This window comes from Macrobrachium nipponense, chromosome 45 (genome assembly GCF_015104395.2).
Source record: "Macrobrachium nipponense isolate FS-2020 chromosome 45, ASM1510439v2, whole genome shotgun sequence".
NCBI classification, from domain to species: Eukaryota; Metazoa; Arthropoda; class Malacostraca; order Decapoda; family Palaemonidae; genus Macrobrachium; species Macrobrachium nipponense.
Genome location: NC_061105.1, coordinates 26,348,226 through 26,364,204, shown reverse-complemented (window position 1 = coordinate 26,364,204; position 15,979 = coordinate 26,348,226). Strand labels below are relative to the sequence as shown.

General features: G+C 36.5%; 1 protein-coding gene across 3 annotated transcripts; it reads right to left on the bottom strand.

The window, feature by feature from the left end:
* Positions 1-2,671: 2,671 nt before the first annotated feature.
* LOC135214446 (sorting nexin-33-like) lies at positions 2,672-12,627 on the bottom strand. 3 transcript variants are annotated; one of them, XM_064248738.1, is made up of 2 exons: positions 12,469-12,627; positions 2,672-4,573 (listed from the first exon to the last, which is right to left on the bottom strand). In XM_064248738.1, the coding sequence occupies exon 2, from the start codon at positions 4,571-4,573 to the stop codon at positions 3,119-3,121; it is 1,455 nt and encodes a 484-aa protein (XP_064104808.1). In that variant the 5' UTR covers positions 12,469-12,627; the 3' UTR covers positions 2,672-3,118. The 3 variants fall into 3 exon arrangements, with proteins under 3 accessions (XP_064104808.1, XP_064104809.1, XP_064104810.1); XM_064248739.1 differs by lacking the exon at positions 12,469-12,627 and adding an exon at positions 8,188-8,379; XM_064248740.1 differs by lacking the exon at positions 12,469-12,627 and adding an exon at positions 4,994-5,133.
* Between the last annotated feature and the right edge of the window lie 3,352 nt (positions 12,628-15,979).

The window sequence follows — 15,979 nt, the reverse complement described above, 5'->3', positions numbered from 1 at the left end:
CGGTGCATCCTTCATTTAACGTTCCTGTCATCGCAAAAAAAGTGAGAATTTTGGAAGGCCTGAAGTCCTTTCTCAGGAGTCAGAGGACATCATAGCTGAGGCAGTGGGTAGACCAAGAAAGTCTTTACATGAATTTGCACTTGAACTAGAAACAAAAAGGGGAAAGAAGAGAAGTTATAGTGCTGTATATCGTGAGTTGAAAAAATCTGGTAGCAAGCCATTTCATGTTATCAGCAAGCCCAACATCACTCAGCAACAGAGAGAAGACTTGTGCATGGTTTTGTGGTTCATTTCTTAAAGATTGGGATGAAGCTGACTTTCTCCATGTTGCCGTATCAGATGAATTCTTCATTTACACTGTCAGGAAGCCAAATCATAAAAATTACATCATTTGGGCTGCAAAGTTGGATGATATCAGCGATGACGTGCTCTATCGCCAAGATGTGAAATTTCCTGAATGTTTGGGAATTTTTCTGTTTCACAGCCAAATGGTTAATGTAGATCATCAAAGAAAAAGGACAGTCATGGAATGGCGAATACTTCGGAAAAACTGTGCTTACTGGTGGAGTATTTCCCTTCCCTAAAGATCCTTAAAATGTGTCATCTGTTGAAGAAGTCACATTTTTGCATGATAAGGCACCATGTTTCAAGGCTCTTCAGTCACAGGAGCTGCTTCAAAACAGTGGTATCAATTTCTTCTCGTCAAGTGAGTTTCCAGGTAGCTCCCCTGACCTTAATGTGTGTGAAAACATTGGTAGTATCTTAAAGGATCGTGTTGAAGCGTGCACAGTGAACTATGATGGTATACCAAGCCTCGACAACCTGCGAAGAGAGGTGACCAAATTTTCGCTTATGTAGCCGTGTGGGTACTCAAATCAAATGTATCTGTGAATCTATACATGTATTGTATTAGTATATTTGAATGACCTGGAGACTTTTGCATGACTTTGTATAAGATATTCTATCTTTGTACTAATTATGGTGATGTCTCTCGATGACATCACTAGACTCTTATATCTATTACAGCCTGGTCAGTAATTGGATGTTGTGTGATCACCTCACGTTTTGTACTTGCGTTTTAGGTCGTACCTCTTCAATGTATAATTAATTGCAGTAAGCAGTGGAAGATGGGTAAACTCTCAGAGAAAAACAATATTAGTAACAATTTCCTATACTTAGATTAGGCAACTACTGCCCATTTGATGCTCTGGCCTGGTTCACATCAATTTTATACTTGCTAGGCTCACTCTGATCTGTAGTATGAGCTCTTTCGACAAAAGAATTTTCGATTGCAATGAATTTAAATTAAAAAAAAAAGTGCGTTCTATATGGCAGCAAATACCGTAATGACTACTTTTTACACTGAACTATGGATGGGGCAATGAGATATGTGGGAACTCTCTTGGTGTCAATGATAGGGTTGATGTCGACTCCAAAACAACGAATACCTGTTCGCTACATAGGAATTTGTAGGTGAGAGGCGGCGTTAACTCATGTAATCTCGTGGTAGCTGAGTGGTTAAAGGCGCTTCACTGTATGTCCTAATTTCTTGGTTTCAAGGTTCTCGCCCAGGAGCCGACGAAATTATTATCAACTAAAAATTCCCCTTCCGTTAACATATATGAAATTATATTAATTCAAAGTAGAGCGAATTAGATATTAAAGGACTTTTTGTAGCTTAATGTGTATATATGAATCACGGTGATGTGACCAGACTCATGGATTCACCATGTGCCTTTTCCAATTAAATGGAGTGGCTCAGAAGTGTTGGCACTCATTCCAGTTCTCAGCAATATTTAGGATGTGGTTGCCGGATCTCCGTTTTTTTGAACTACGATAACAACCGTCAAAGTTGTGACATTTCTAGAAACTTAACAATAAACTATTGAAGTTTTTATGAAGAATGCCCATCCCAACCCCTAACGTTGCTATGAGTCGAACCTACGAATTTTGGTTGGCTGCTCATTTGGCCCGTGTGAGTGAGTGCGTGTGTAGAAAAAAAGACAAAGAGAATGAGAGTACATAAGAAAGTTAAGAAATGTGGAGGAGCAACAAATTAAAGTCGTATTATAAATATAAATTTTATTCATCTTCATCAACACACTGCAATCGCATTATATTACTATAACAATAGAAATTAGGAACAATTTTTGTTGAGCAAAAGCATTGATTAATAGGTTCTTACCCTGTTTTCTCCACAAGATCATAGTATTACCGTGGAGATTACCAGTTTTTACGTGAAAATATGTAATGGGAAGAAATTTTTTACTCTCTACTTTAATTGAAAGTAAATTAAATACAAGTACGTTTAGGAGAAACATGGTGTGTTGAAAATAAAAGCTCCAACCTTTACAACATTCAGATATACGTACACACACACAAATATATATATATATATATATATATATATATATATATATATATATATATATATATATATCTATATAGATATATCTATATATATATATATATATATATATATATAGATATATCTTATATAGATATATATATATATATATCTATATATATATAGATATATCTATATATATATATATATAGATATCTATATATCTATATATATATATATATATATATATATATATATATATATATATATATATATATATATATATATATAGATATATAGATATATCTATATATATATATATATATATATATATATATATATTTTGCTTCTGATATTAAGAAAAGTCACATTTCCTGTGAATCATTCAGCATGTCATCTATAAATGTCTGAAAGAAGCCTCTTCATGCTTTGAATTAAAAATTACCAGTGTGGCAACAATGAAAAAACAGTCTCAGAAAAGTAAGAATAAGATCCCAATGATTATGTGGGCTTATTTCATGCTTTCTTCTAGTGTAATTATTTTGGGGCACCATTAACAGTGTCCAACGATGATCCTGGTACAGGATATCAAAACATGGGACTGAAACTAATTCTCAAGCAAAAGTTCAGTCCTCAAGAGAATATGAAAGATTGCTCTTTTTTCTTTTGTTTCCTTATGATGGCACAAAACTCATGGGCATAAGTCAGAAGATCTTTAATATTTATTGAAGCAGAAGCCAGATTTCAGGATAAATGCATCAGGAAGAAATGTCAGATTCCAAAGGAAGATGCAGAATTCTCTTCATCGCCACTAATTATCCTTTCCAATCCCCTTCTAAGTCTCTCTGTAATTCTCTGATACAAGTGAATCTGGTCCACAATGAAAGTTTTTATGGCAGTTCCAAAATCCCTGGTGATTTGTTGGTGAAAATGCGAAATTTCTGCTTGCAAGGCATAAACTACAACTTTGCTTTCCTCTGCTCTTGGCGACGAATCACTAGAAATATTGGTTTCTTCACTGTTATTTTGAAATGTATGCGCCTTGAGCGTGAAATTTTCATCATGGGGACTGGGTCTGCATTGGCTCAAGGTTCTACTGGCAAAACAGCAAGACTTGTTCAGTCCATCTAGCAAACTTTGGTACTCAAGAAACAAGTTTTCCAAGGACCTCCAGTCTTTCCCATCTACCGTCTCGAAAATGTTTCCAATGTCTAAATAAGCTTTGCTTAAGTGGTGCATGATTATTGAAAGATTAGACCTCTCTGTTACTAAGGCTTCACTAAACTTCTGGAAAGCAAAACTAAGGTTATCATATTCCTGCTTGTAAGCATTTCTATAACCATTTGCAATTATTCTACAAATATTGTGAAAGTACACAAGTTCTTTGTTTAATGTACTTATGAAAAGTTCTTGTTCTCTGACTATTTGCGGAATATCTGCCACTTCGGATGAATTCTGTAACTTAATGCCATTAAAGAGACACTCAATTGTTGGTTTCTGGGTGTTTCTGTCTTCATTACTGTCTTTCCATGGTTTCTCATTACTAGCAGTGATGAACTGCTGAAATATCTTGCTCTGAGAGAGCACAGGATGGCGACAAATACGGTCTATCCAGCTTTGCAACAGTGACCTTTGTTTTTCAATGAATTCTTCAGTGCAGCTACCTATCAACTGCTTTCCTGGCAGAGGAGGTGTTACAACAAAGGGATATGTAACTGAAAAGTCAATGAACAGACTCTCAAAATCTCCATAAGTTCTAAGCACTTGGTTGGTTGAGAATGAGGGCAAAACAGCATACGTAATGTGATGCCTCACCCCGTATGAACTCTGCTGACTTTTTAACGATGTGATCTGGCACGTATATTCGGCAGAAAAAATTCTCCAAAATGGTCCCTGTCCATAGTCATCAATATAAATACTGTTTATCTTTGTATAGTTTTCCAAACTATTTTTGCTCGTTCTGCTTGAGACATGCTGCACAGCATCTTGAAATTCAGGTGATAAAAGAGGATAAGAAAAACTAATCGAAGGGAAAGAAAGTCTGATACTTGATGATTCTCTGGCAACAAAGAGGTCGTGACAATCAGGACACCTTACATCAGATGTTGCTGGAACCATCTGGTCTATACATTCTATGCATAAGAAATGTCCACAAATTAAATTCGTTGAAGGTCTAATTTTGATTTCGTCCTCGCAAACTCTGCAGCGGAGGGTTGCTTTAAGCATCTGAAAGCAAGAGAAAAAAAATGTTAACATTGGTAAGAATTCTAGGTTAAGATACTCTTAATTTAACTAAAAAAAAATCCTTCAGGGACTTTCAAGTATAATTGTTAAGATGAAGGTCTATGCACACTAGCTAGCACACGAAAAAAAAAATCAAAGTACAAGACGAGTTTTAAAGGCATTAGTATATAATGCATTCAATGTACTGAAATCTGAAATACTGACTGTATGAAAACAACCTATATGGTACTATATAATGCAACAACAGCTAAATATCGGTTTATATTATGAAGTCTTCAGGTATCAGTACATTTTAAGATCCCAGTGTATTGCACTGTATAAAAAAATCACACATATGCAGAACATTGAAGGCCCATTACTATATTCCGTATTTCTCTCTGGCCTCTTGGGGCTCATACTTACCAGTACTCTTCACACCAAACTTGGAGGATCTATTGGAGGTGTCTATGCATTGAATTTTGGGACGAGTTTGGGGTACCAACCGACAGGGCCTTAGTAAATCGTCACAAGGATCGACAGGCCGATGCCCTCTGGTTTCCAATGGCAGTAACCCAAATAATGAGCACGAGCATGTACACACCAAAAGCATTCACACACACACACACACACACCACACACACATACACACACACATATATATATATATATATATATATATATATATATATATATATATATATATATATATATATATATATATATATATATATATATATATATATATATATATATATATATATATATATATATATATATATATATATATATATATGGAGGGGAACGGTGTCACATAATCATCGCGCTAATGTAAATGCATAATTTCAAGTCCTTTAAGAGTCGAACTTATAAACTATGAATCGAATGACGGTGGATGAAAAGGAATATGTTCATTCAATGAGCTAATGAAGAAGAGCCAAACAAAGAAAAAAGAAGTTAGGCAGGAGCGCTGTGCGCATCTGGTGATTTATCATGGCTACGAGGGAGGAGTACAGTTGTCACTTAGTCTAATTTCGAGCATTTTCCGAGTTCAAACCTTATCGCTTTGTATGTTTCATGTTTTGCGCGTTTAATGCTTTGCGTGTTTAGGCGTACCTTCATAACACAATAGAATCCGCGCCAGATTCCATCTTTAGGCAGCTAGTTTAGTGTAAATTGGTGTTAAAAGTTAACTGCTGATAGCTGTTTCCGAGGGCCAGCGTGGGTGTTCGAGTTTTGGTCGAGTAGTTAGCCGCCATACGTATAATGCACGAAAACTGAAGATTCGTTTCAAAGTTTAGCTTTGTAGAAACCTCGTACGTATTACAGAAAAACGTGATTTTCTCAGATATCTTGTACGATAATCATTACATAGTGTGATGTACATATATCATAGATATACATGGCACTGTGTAAAAGTTATGCGCTATTAGGGTGTCTGTACATACCAAATACACTCAAGTATATTATGATATATAATATATATATATATATATATATATATATATATAGAGAGAGAGAGAGAGAGAGAGAGAGAGAGAGAGAGAGAGAGACTTTATTGCTCTCTCTAGGAAGCTTCATCAATATTTCTCAGTTATATCATATATATATATATATATATATATATATATATATATATATATATATATGATTTTAAATCACGAAGAAATAAAAAAAACGTGATGATTATACGAACAAACTTACAGCCACGAAGGAAAATTGAAACACTGGTACCCATCTTATTAATTCTTTAGATTTGACCGACAAAATCAGCGGCATAACAATCAATCCAGATTTAGGTTAATAAGTTTTGATGTATGTTCCTTATTCACTCAAGTTCCCATTGACTCGGTGGTACTGGGAATTTGGAATTCCTTAAAGATGAATTGCACAAACTTTATTTGCCACTAACAACTAGGCCAGGCCATAGAATTAATAAGATTATGCATATGTGATTGTAAATTTATTGTCAATGGGGAATATTCTACACAAACTTTTGGTATTAGTGAGGGAGCCACTTAAGGCTATCATGCAAAAAATGAAGTTTTGTTAAACGCATCATATAAAGTGTTTGTAGTGTCTTAGTTGTTAAGAAGGATTCCTGGGGTATCTCAGAAAGCAAAAATACACGATTACCTAAAAAAAAAAATCACTGATTTACTAAAGATCTAATTTTCAATTGTCAGATCAAGTCCATTGCCGACTGTGTTGTAGATAATGTATATCAAATTAAAAATTGATATATAATTTGCAATATAAGTTTTGCTCAAAATTTCCTATCTAAAAGTTGAGTATGAGTATAAAATTTCAAATAGCTTGAAACTGAGTTTTTTCTCAATTTTTTCATATACTTCAGATTGATAAGAATATAATATAATTATAAATGGTAGACCTCTATGGAAAAAACAATAACATAAAACCCTTTTACTTCAGATTAAACGTCAAAAACGGAATTGATAGCAGTTAGAAATGGATCCTCTTTGGAAAGCTGAAACAAGTCAAACTAGTATTAACTTCACATTTAAAGAATGCTTAATATTCCAAAAAGCTTCTACTAAACCTCTCACAAAACTAACGGCAAGAGGATTTCTAAGTTTTAGGTCTGCTTTGCTTACCAGGCAGGATGTTTACCACAGATTATCTCAAAATACATTGATGATAAAGAGGATTTCCTCTAGAATGATCCCAAATGTCACAAAGAGTGTATATACAAGCAGAAATAAGGAGCTCTTGAAACGGACAGGAACGAGAAGCAGGAGAACCCAGCAGCTTATGTTTTTATTGAATGAGTCTGTTTGCGTAACGAATCGAACAACCTTATCAACAACATTAGATGTTAAAACTTGTTGCTTTATTTGTGGGAAGAGTCGTGATCCTAAAGGTAAGCATGCCCTTGTCTTAGTAGTTCGTTTGATATGCAGCATTCTATACACATAAAGCTGAAGAATTGGGTGATGAATCCATTTTGGTAAAGACAGAAGGGCATATAGACGTGGAGCCACAGCTGACATGTTTGCAAAAGATTTTAGGTATCACAGACTCTGTGTGACATGCTTTCTAAATAGTAGAGAAGACGACGGATGCCCTTTAACACATGCTAGTCCATATGACTTGGCTTTTGAACATCAGTCGGCATTTTCTTTGACACAAATCCTAAAGAAATACCGTAATAGTTTAGCTAAGAAAGGAATTGCAAATGTACATCGTTGCAAAAATCTTTTAGACAAGGAGTTTTATGGAAATGAAATACAGAGTCATTACTGCAGTGATGAAGAAATTATGAATAAAGAACCTCCAAAGCAAACATATATGATAGCAAAACGGCTCCAGATGCAAATGAAAAAACAAAAGAGCAGAGTTCAAAATGTTTTGATATTCTTGGTGACACAATGCAAGTATCTTACAAATATGTAGAAAATTTCATCCCATTATGTTGTAAATTCTAATTCCATGGATGGTGACCAAAACTGAATTTACATTATCAGATGAAATAGAAAGGGTACCTCTTCCATTAAAAGATCATGAAAAGGTTCTGAATATAGCCCAAGCTCTGGTTTTTTTATGTATCTAGATTACCTACGCCCAAATGAATAGGCAGTCGACTATTACCTCTAATGTACCTTTTCACACTATGGCGGTCCGGCATCGCATTACAGCCGACAGGCCCCACTGGACATGTCCGGACTCCGGTGCTGCACCCAGACGCGATTGCAGTTGGCCATTGCGTTCAATACATGTCTTCACACTATGCAATTGTTTCCTGCATATCCGCGCGGCAGCAGCAGACTTTCACTGCTTCTGGCGATCGGGTGCATTGGGTATTGAAATCATTTGAGGGATATAAATACTGTTATTCCCGTTGCTGAATAACCAATGGTTCCATGCAACGAAAAAACATTATACTCTATAATAATAATAATAACAATAATAAAAAAAATACTGTTATTGGTAAATAAGAAAGAACTAGATATGGATTGCTTAAGTATAAACTTTAACTGAGAAATGATTTACTAAATGATTTGCTGTTTTCTTCATTTAGGTTACATATACATTTTGATACTGAAATTCTTAGAACGTTATCGGCAAATTATTTATATAAAAGATTTCGATAAATAGGATTTTTCAAGAAGTTTTTATAGTTAACGTTTTATTTACACTTATTAATGAAACAGAGATATGCATTTTTTATATCAAAGTAAAAGATTTTTGTTTTTGATACAGATATATCAGATTAAGCTTTTGATAAATAAAGATGTTTCAGCTAACACTTGTTGTTTTAATTTATCCTTATAATTTCTATATGGAAGAGCAAATTTACAAGAAAAGGTGCATATTATTTGCTCTTACCTGATGGTAACCGCCAATTTTTGTGCTGGCGAAATAGCATCTCTGAAAGTCGTATTTTCTTTTAGCAACTGGTCAGATAGACGTGACAAGAGTTCCTCAAAGATTTTTTTAGACATTCAGAAGTAATTGAAAAATTTATCATCATCTCTCTTCAGCTCCTCGAAAAGAGTGGCAAATGCACCATACAATTGCCTTTGTGTATTCAAGGGGTGTGCCCAGTGAATTCTAGAATTTTTCTCTTCCTTTTTCTCAAATGAAATAAATAGACAATAATTTTCTCTTCCTGTCCATCTAGTCATCACTACAGGTTGAGAGCGACATGAATCGCTAAGTGTGAAAGGGCCCCAACACAACAATTGCCACTGACTTTCTCGATTTTCTTACATTTTGTTCGATCTGAAATTCCGGATGCGGGTACAGTCTCTGCATTAAGAAGCTTATGGATATATGAAGAAATCGACAAGTAAAGAGGGTCCTGCGGTTATTAAATTTACGTTCGTATCTGGTAAAAAGTGAGCGGTAGACCCTTTATACGTGTATATATATATATATATATATATATATATATATATATATATATATATGTGTGTGTGTGTGTGTGTGTGTGTGTGTATAAATGTGTGTGCATGTGTGTGTACATGTAGTGTAAGCAGTCTTCTCTACCACAAGATGACATGAGAAAGACGAATCTAATGTCATGTTATTGGGAGTTATTTTGCAATTGACATTCTGTTTTTGTAATCCAGCCCAGCCCTAGTTTATTTTCATATCATCCAATAATCCATGGCAGTATTCTCAGAGAGAGAGAGAGAGAGAGAGAGAGAGAGAGAGAGAGAGAGAGAGCACATTGCGGTTGAGAGAGGACGACGACAGATACGTACGAAGTTCATATACTATCAACAGGAAATCCCAAGAATTGCCATCTACGCATATTACTTTTTCTTTCTCCCTTCCCAAAAGAACACATCGCTAAATTCTTTCGATAAAATGCTTTAACGTGTTTTTTTTATGCAATGAAGCAAACTATAGAAAATTATGAAAAGTAAATATCAACAAAGAAATAATTAAAAGGTATTCGGCAACTCGCACACTTCGTAAGCCCTGAGCCAGAACGTTTGGTGGCTGTCTGGCTGAATCCGGCTGCTACGTTACATGGTCTAAACGACACCCAATTTCGCTTAGTACGTACATTCAACAAAGTTCCACCCAGATTTGTTTTGTCCAAGAATAACGTTTTAAATACGGGTATGAGATGTAAATAAAAAGCTTTATTTGAAATACGTGATATGCCGAACCCTGCTCTGGAGTCAGAATGTCTTCATTTGGATCTTAAGGCTTTGTACTGACAAGCGTTTCCAAATTTTTTGAAGAAACCGAGAAGTTAAGAAGGATTTGCGGTTATTACAATTATATATATATATATATATATATATATATATATATATATATATATATATATATATATATATATATATATATATATATATATATATATATATATATATATATATATATATATATATGTATATATATAATATATATATATATATATAGTATATATATATATATATATATATATATATATATATATAATATATATATATATATATATATATATATATATCATCGTGACAATTGTGAGTCCCTTCGTTGGGCAGAATCCAGACCTCGTAAACCTTTTTAGATTTTATTATTCATAATATTTCACACCAATGAACACCGATATATGTTTACGTTGCCCTTGGCAAACATTAAGTTCTTTGGAATCTATTTCTTGCTGAGATTTCGTGACTGCGAAAAGAGGTCACCTGCTGATTGATTGGTTGCACCGCCACGAGACTTGGGGACTACTACCTCGTCGAGACCTTCCGTTGATTATTCTAACAAGCAGTTTTTATAACAATGTTAGAAAAGTTAGATGTGAATTCAGAGCTGGAGACACGTGCCATCTCTCGTTGAGAGAGAGAGAGAGAGAATTTTGTGACTGATGAATGTTTCTACCTTTGCGAGACCTCGGGGAGAGAGAGAGAGAGGGGGGGATGGGGCGGGTTGATTTATTGACTGATGACTGTTCCTACCTTGGCGATACCACAGGGAGAGAGAGAGACAGACAGAGGGAGGGAAGTTGGGGGTGGGGGTGGGGGAAGAGAACTAGGGGTGGGGAGAGGGAGAAATTTAAAGACTATCGTTTGACGGTCGACATGTGCTTCAGAACAGCGACTTGTGTAGATCACTTCAGCAAGCTGTGGGTAACTTCGGAGAGCAAATAATCGATGACAGATGTTAAGAAAGGGAAACCAGAGAACGGATATGAGAAAGGGAACATAGTAGACAATAACGAACAAAATAAGAGAGTATTATAATGCGGCACAAGCAAGGCTTAAAACGCACAGAAAGACGTTATCTTTAAGAGGAAATGGCGCCATCGAAACTATTAGAACAAAGGCGGGGTATATGATAATGATAATCGAATGCGGAGACGTGACGCCTCATATATTAAGAGCATTCAAGTGGGTTATGTGGAGAGCGATGTGACGCAGCTCATAAGAATAATGCGACACTCCTGACGAGTGATAGAATGTAATTATGACAATGATGATGATTGCAACTCCTTATTGAGATATTTTGTTATTACTCATTTTTTGTTACTTGGAGAGTGTCGATTATTTTTATAGGTTTCCATACAATGTGATTTTGAAATCAAGGCTTTAATTCATAAATGAAAGTACAGGTAAGCAAAAAAAAAATCAAATTTATGATCGACAGACACCCCACCACACTAACAGCTCCCAAAGAAAGAAAGAAAGAAAGAAAACAGAACATTCAGTAAAAATGAAGCCCAAACGAGGCCAACTCGTCAAATTCTGTCCTACTGTTCTTGAGATATCTGGTTTAAAGCGCACACATTCACTCAAAACCGCTCGCTCACACACTTAGTAATTCTTCCAGTCTAACTGATAAGTGATTATCAAAGAGAGTGAGTGTTAAGCTTTCTCAGTACTTCCTCGAAATTCCTATAACCTGACGTACGGACACAAAAATTCCACTGATTAAGCGAATGATGGCAGACTTGAGGTACCTGGTTTATAGAGAGCGCCACTTCATTTCATTTGCCAAAACCCTTCATTTTAAACACTCCCAAAATACCCTAAAAGCCCTCTCTCTCGAATGGGGTTTTAGGGTCCTATCCTGCCCTAATCCTGGTGTGGGAGTCATCATCCAAGAAGTCTTAAGTGAAGAGAACACCAATTCTTGCGCCCAATTTTGGCGAAACCGGATTAGTCCAACGCTTCTGCCAGTTTTTTTTTTTATTATTATTATTTTTTTTAGTTCTTCCTTTGATAAGAGAACTGGAAGTTATCCTGGAATTTATTTTAGCGCATGATTTTGCTAAGATGATGATGGTGTAAATGAAATAAAACATATATAGTATAGGAATACACATATGTAAACAAACAGCTGATGGCCAAAACCATTACACCATATTTGTCAACAACGGAAGTGAGCTATATCCTCTGAAGAGAAAACAAGTCGTATGTAAGGTTGTCACTTACTTTATTTGAGATCCTTTCGTTGCTTCTTTTTCTTCTTCAGCTTTTTCTGTAGTTTCTTCTTCTGCTGTTACATCTGCCTCCTCCTCACAAACTTATATTGAGTTTCTACGATTCCTTCCAGTTTCTCTCTCTCTTATCAACTGAATCACCAATTAAATGAGCTCAAAAACAGTTATTCCTCTCTTTCACTTTCTCTCTCTCTTATCAACTGAATCACCAATTAAATGAGCTCACCAAACATTTTACTTCTCTCTCTCTCTCTCTCTCTCTCTCTCTCTCTCTCTCTGCATGAATCTCCAGAGCAGCTCACTGATGGTGCACGGAGAACCTCTCTCTCTCTCTCTCTCTTTCTGGGTACTTTTAATACCAGATAATTATCAATCAGCATGCACTAGGTCCATCTCCAGCAAAACGCTGTTGCATTCACCCTCTCTCACTCCATTTAGCTTACTTCGATTGCATAGATCTCTTTCCGTCTGTCTGATTGATTGATTACCTCTGCTTTGCAGCAGTTCAGTCGATTCCCCCTTTCTCACTCTCTCTCACTCTGTCTATCACTTTAGTTTCATCAGTTAGAGTCCGTATGTATGTTTCTTTCTTTGTCTTTATGCTGCAATGCACTGCAGTTTCATTGATCTCAGTCTCTGTCCCCTCTGTGCTTCTGAATAATATCCTGTCCGCTTACCGGCTTCTGTTTATTAGCGAGCTTCTGTCTCCACGCGTGAGCTAGGCACTGTATGTATTTGCATGGATCACAAGTTCAAAGCGAACTGCAGAAGGTCCAGATATTCCACCGCAGCTACGGTCGTTATTCTATTAAGGGCCGGGAAGCTGAAGAGAATGACTTTCATACTTGGCGACTTGGTGGCACCCTGGTCGGCAAGTCACGAAGTTTGCATAACAGGACGTCCACACAGGGAGCGACACTTCATCTAACAGTCTATTTCCTGTTTCTCTGACCTGTGGGTTTCCTTTATTTTGCGAAAGAAAGAAACAAAGAAAAGGGAGGCGTCAATTTCTATTGTGTGAAGGACTTTGAATTGCTTGCTAGCTTCTGAAGAGAGAGAGAGAAAGAAACACTAGGTATGAGTGACACACTTTTTCTTTTGACCCCCTGGCTTTTTTACGACCTGGCAGCTTTTTCTGTTTCTTCTCAATATGGACCGTTTTGGTCACTTCCTCTTGCAGTCAGTGCTCATCAGACCGCCACTTCCCCATTTATTCTTTAGTAATCATAGTGGCCTAAACCTCAGTCTGAGTAGTTTCATCTACCTGGGAAAGCTGCCTTCCTTTTGCCTGAGGCTATTAATGTTTTGCTTTACTGAATAACGGCTTACTGATTCTTTTGGAGCCACCTCCTTCTCCTCCTCCTCCTCTTCTATGATTGTGTTTAGAACCCTTGATAGATAATGGCATATGGTTGCGTCACCTGTCAAAGTGTTGGCCATATTGGATAGTATATGCAAGTTAATGACGTATTTCTGCTAACAGCAGGAATTCCAAAATATGAGGAAAAGTTCAGAAAAAAATTAATCAATGATAGCACTTATTGTAGGACTAAAAAATGCATCACGCTGTATGCAGTTACAGTATATATTGGGCAGAACAACCAAGACATTATGGGCAATGTTATCATTATCAACAAGCTTTGGCATGGTTGCTTATTTAGTAGAAGGCTAGGCCAACCGCCGATAATTGTGGAAACTGCTGCCTTGGAGCCATACATTTTAATAAAAGGCTAGACCCACCGCCAATAAACTGAAAACTGCTACCTTGCAGTCTTACATTTTAGTAGAATGCTAGGCCCACCACCAATAACTGTGGAAGCTGCTGCCTTGCAGTTGGACTTTTTAGTCAAAGGCGAGGCCCACTACCAATAACTGTGGTTCATGACAGCAAGGGCATGGGGTCGTACCCCTTTGCCAAACGATGAACCATGACTATGTTTTCAAGGCTTATTAGGTCGTACCCCTTAATGTTGGGATAAGAATGAGAAAGAAGAAGGTTGGCATGAACAATGTACTTGGGTTGAACAGATTTGATATTGTCTATTTAATATATGAAGTTATATTACACTTGACATTTGTGAATTAGCTCAGTGATGGGAAGCAATGTTTCTTGTTGCTAAGGTTGACATTAAGGTACGGAGGATAGAAAATACTATGAGATACTATTCCTGGGTTTCATATTTAACAGCTTTCCGGGTTGCTTTTCCTGTTACTTCATTTCTCTTCTAAATGCTGTGCGAAGCAACGTTGTATTACAGTTGATAATAATATTTTGTAGGTCTCTGTTGTTTGTACTGATTTGGAAAAGGAATTTCTCCAATTTTCTCAGGACGCGATCATCTGTCACCTGCTAATTAATACATTTAGCCAGACAGAATACTTGTACTGCTATGTTCTTAAGTGTTAAGACATGATTGCATAAGATTTCGCTCAAAATTCGCGAACTGGCAACATAACATGTTCCATATTTATCTATTATTCCAATGCGAAAACACGATTACTGCAATAGTAAGGTCATAATATGCTTCACGAGAGTAAAATCTGTCATATATTTCAAATATGTGAGAAAATATCACGTGCAACCAGACTTCAAAACAAAAAAACAATTACGAGACATATTCAAAACATTCGTTCACTCATCCCTGACGCATAAAAAAAGTCATCATGAAACCTCTTTCTTATGTTAATAAAAATGTAAAAAATTGGTCTTAGATTAATATTGCTTCCAACGCACCCATAAAATTTGATTGTTTTTACGCCTCAACGCTGAAAAAAAAATAATAATAAGTAAATGCAAAAGTATTCCTGTAGCCAGACTGCATCTACCGAGGGCCGGAAGCGGAACCTAAATTTCCGCCATACGTATTGGACTGAAATCGACTTTTGGCTTGACGCCAACCTCACCTTAATCGCCCTCCCCCCCTCCACCATTATTTAATACGTAAAACGTTCGCAGTTCAGAAGCGATTTTTCACATGTCGCTTGTGAAGTTTAAAGACATAGGACTATTTAAAATGGTAAATATTATGAAAAGTTAACGTTTTTGTTGTATGTCATGGGACCGCCCATTCATGGCGAATGAAGGACCGGTTCCAACGTCGCTGCCAGGCGACTGCATACCTGTTGCTAAGTGAAAAAAATGTCGTACGGTGTGACTTGATCAATCTTTCTCCCTTGCTTTTGGTACACAATCGGAATGATGAGACGAAAGTAAATATAAGAGAGAGAGAGAGAGAAGAGAGAGAGAGAGAGAGAGAGCGAGCGAGGGGGGAGGGGGGGGTGCCGGCATTGTTTTCCTAAACTGTTCCTTGGTTACCCGTCCAAGGAAGCTGCTGGTATGGTTGCAGCCAATATTAGTGCGTCACTGAGTACATGTTTTGACGTCACGAACATTCCCCGTTTTCTTTTCCGACATGAAAAACCAATCTACTACCTCTCCCTCTCTCGTCTAGACGAGGAAAGTTTTCCGAGAGAACGAGAGAAGTATCCCTTTTTGTAAATAT